Here is a 4091-nt window from a genome sequence, read left to right as displayed (position 1 = left end):
TGATGGATGAATGTTGGATGGATGGATGGATGGATGGATGGATGATGGATGAATGTTGGATGGATGGATGGATGGATGGATGGATGATGGATGAATGTTGGATGGATGGATAGATGGATGGATGGATGATGGATGAATGTTGGATGGATGATGGATGGATGGATGGATTGATGGATGGATGATGGATGAATGTTGGATGGATGGATAGATGGATGGATGGATGATGGATGAATGTTGGATGGATGATGGATGGATGGATGGATTGATTGATGGATGGATGGATGGATGATGTCATTGACTGTACATGCACTGAAAATAATTTCTGAAACAGTACATTTGGATTTTAAACGGAACAAATTGTCCTAAATAGTTGTATAAATGCTCCTTTAGATTTTAGTTTTTTTAAGCTTAAATAGAAGTTTGACAAATTAGTTTCAAATACATTAGTAATTTTAAATAAAACCTAAAAACATGCCATTTTTATTGTAGTTTTTGCATTAATGAAGTAAATGACACTCTAACGATCTGAACATGTATTCTGGTTGTATAGAAAATGTTAACTTTGTTTGTGTGGACAGCAGTCTTGTCATCAACTTATCTTTCATAAGAAGCTTCAGCCCAAACACACGTTAACACTCTGAATTGGTTCTACAGAAGTCTTACCGGGTTGCCCTCAGGCCCTCGGTGACCTTTGGCCCCTTTAGGTCCGGGAGGCCCCAGTTCGTTGTTCTGTGAAGAGAAACAAAATGAAGATCAAGAGAAAAGCAGGGACTTTGAAAAAATAAATAAATATTAAGCACAAAACTGTCACAATCTGTAGTGATGAGAAACTATGTTTTTAGGAACATGACAGTTTTGGTTCCAAGCAGATGTGGAAAAGTTTACCATGACTGCAGGAAAATGACCAGCATTAGTTTTTTTACTCTGCAAATAACCACAAAGCCCATCCAGGGGTTGATTAAAGCATTTTCACTGGCAGCAGAAACCACTTCAACTGGGCTGGAGCCCAGCTACCACCAATAAACATGGCTCTGTGCATGAATATCGCAATGAACAATAAATTCACAAAAATAAATAAAAAACCTGGATGCAGTTTTGTGCACAGCTGAGCACGAACATTTATGACATAGTATAGGAGCGTGAAAAACTTTGCTTATTTTTCTACAGTTTAATGGGAACAAAATGTGAGTTCAAACAGCACTGCCAGCAGTTCTGTTAAAAACTTGACCAAAGCCAATAAAAAGAAAAGTGATTTTATGTTGAGTTTTCGAAGCTAAACATAATGAAGATCAATTAAATAAAGATTGTTGAGGGTGTTTCATTTAACAGGCTGCTATGCAGATAACTGGACAAGCCTCCTGAGAGAGTTGGATAGAATGTCTTCACAGCTAACTGTCAACATATCAGTACTGGGGTGCAACAATACATGTATTGAACTGTTCACTACAGTGCTCTAGGTCCAATACATACTATGTGTGGAACAATTCAGATTATTAAAATTTATTTTATCTGCTTGTCTCCTGAAGATGCTCTGTGTTGAAGGCTCAGTGGATCTGTGTTCGACTACTCCACCTAGGCTGCATTGTGGAGCACAGATCCACTGAGAAACGTGCTGTTCCAGCAACATTTAATTTAAAATCTGTTCTTTGAGGTTAAAGAAATGTTCATTATTAATTTCAATAAATTACAAATTAAGAAGAGCATGGAAATTTATSTTTTCTGTATCAAAAAAATTGAACCGTGAGACTAAAGTATCGAATCGAATTGTGAATTTTCTGTATCGTTGCACCCCTAATCAGTACAGATGTGGTTCTTTACTACATTTACTTTGCTTCTTTAAGATTTTCTTTTGTAAAAAGTTCATCTTTCAGAGAAGTTTCACATCACAACATCAAACCAAGAGCTATGAAATTGTTTCAGAAAGAGCCAGAGCAGCTGCAGGTGAGGAGCGCCGCCAAAAACAGCTGCAGCTATAGTAGCAGCTAATCTTGCTTGGATTATTGTCTAGACTGTACATACAAAAAAAGAAAAAAAAAAAGAAAAAAAAAAGAAACCCAATCTTTTAAATGCATATTCACTCAGATACCTGTGTTCCCTTTAATGACATCTTTTTTTTTTGGACTCAGGGAACACAAATGGAATAAACTAATCATTACCAGGCAAAATAAATCAAATCCATCAGTTCCTGCTCTTTGATCTGGTGCTGAAGGAACATTCAGACGAAAAGATCTGACTGCAACAAAACTGTCAACTGCAGAGGACAGATATGGAAGAGGAGAAAGACAGAAGGTAATCCCAACCACCTGACTGTAAACACTCACACACACACACACACACAGTCAGTGTCAACCATGAATAATAAACACACACACACACGTACTGTATGTGTTTCACTCAACACATGTTTCCATTTACTCCACATTCTCAACTTCAAACAAGGTGATATAAAGAACATGGACTACATCATCCACAGTCACACACTGACACACTTTCTGACCTGGAGWTTATGGCATCCTATAATGACCTTTAACCAGATGGGACTGTTTGTTAAATCTTTTCCAATTGGTGCATGGCAGCTGAAGTTAATGATAGAAACGTCACAGGATCTGTATCAGCATCTTCCTTACCACACCCTTAGCTTCAAGTTCGTGCCTCTCTGGCAAAACGCTGTGTCGAAATATTTTAGCTGTTTATATTAGACTTTCAGTGTACACTTCAGCAAAAAAAGCAAAGGAAATGCCTCTAAAATGTTTTGACCWAGCTAGATGAGTCAGACGATTTCTTCAGTGCATTGTGTAAAAATACAGTATGAATGATTGATAATCTMGAGAAAGAAGCATCTAAAAAAAGGCTCTGGAGATTGGAATGCATGTAATGAGTTCCATCTTTATTCTTTGAGACAGGAAAGGGGCATCGAGTTATGCCCTTTTACCAAAAGTCTTATTCACATAAAGCAGTAGCAGTGGAAAAATGAGCAAGTGCCATGTTTGACGCCCTTGTTTACCATTAWACCAGAAACACAATCCACTGGTTTGTTGGAACAGAAGACTGGCCCCATTTTCTTGTTTGAGCTTCTGCTTTAGCTCAGTCCAAATACTGAAAGCAGCTCAACAATGTATTACAAAATCTATATCTTTTCTTAAASTGAAACCACAACTCTTGCCTTGTACATAATTTGGTTGAATGAATCTAGCACAAAATGGTAACGAGTGAGTTTAAATCGTACTGTTTGGCTTGTTTCTTTCTATTTCCTGCTAAAGGCTCACTAATCGAATGGCGCTCGCAGTTTTGCACTTATTTCTGTAGGATGTTGATTTTCAAGAAGCAAAAACTGAAATAGCACTCCTTGAAGGAATGTACAGTATATCACCATATTAAACTAAGATCTTCTTACTCTGAAAATACTATTATTCAAATCTTATGATATTTCATAAGATTTTTCTCAGAGTACTYTATTTGTTGTGTTGCTACCAAAACATCAAATTTTAGTTCAGTATCTGTAAAACCTACTGAGCTAGAGCCATTGTTATGTTGGCTAAAATGGATTAGCTGCTGAAACCGTTTCAAACTGGACTGACTTCAAAWGGTATTCAGGTGTCATTGCAAGAAATTATTTTCCAAAACTTTCATTAAAATCAATACAATGTTTCATAAGATGTTTTAGTAACAGAGAAAAACAGTTAATGTTAAATTTTAAGCTAATATCTCAAACAGTGGTTATATACAAAATGAAAASATGACTCATAGGTACAAGTGCACCAAGTTTTAACTCAATATCTGTAAAATTCACTTAGTTATGACCATTTTCTMACTTTCGAAAATCAGATCTTTAATTGTGTTGGCTTCCAAAGTAATCTCGAGGTCGATGTGCACTCGGTGGTCCTTTCCTGCAACTTTAATTGTTTCAGGGATTCGTGGAATATTTTTCTACATAACAGACAACAGAGACATAGAACAACTGCTTAGTTGGATGAGTTGAAGATGATGCACAATTCTCCAAATTGTGGGTCGATATCTGTTGAACTGAGATGTAGCCATTTATGTGTTTTTTAAAGTAAGTTGGCGGTATATGTATATATATGTATATATAT

At 36.5% G+C, this 4091-nt stretch overlaps 1 protein-coding gene across 1 annotated transcript in view; it reads right to left on the bottom strand.

The window, feature by feature from the left end:
* col6a1 (collagen, type VI, alpha 1) overlaps nucleotides 1-4091 on the bottom strand; it is a gene marked incomplete in the record, with an annotated part of 37844 nt that overhangs the window by 12637 nt on the left and 21116 nt on the right. Inside the window, 1 exon segment of the mRNA XM_014008972.1 lies at nucleotides 664-729. Within this exon segment, the coding sequence (XP_013864426.1) occupies nucleotides 664-729 (66 nt within the window).

The sequence above is a fragment of the Austrofundulus limnaeus genome, unplaced genomic scaffold (genome assembly GCF_001266775.1).
Source record: "Austrofundulus limnaeus strain Quisiro unplaced genomic scaffold, Austrofundulus_limnaeus-1.0 Scaffold54, whole genome shotgun sequence".
Taxonomy (NCBI): domain Eukaryota; kingdom Metazoa; phylum Chordata; class Actinopteri; order Cyprinodontiformes; family Rivulidae; genus Austrofundulus; species Austrofundulus limnaeus.
The sequence above is the reverse complement of the archived record's forward strand: the minus strand, read 5'-3'. Positions and strand labels throughout refer to the sequence as shown.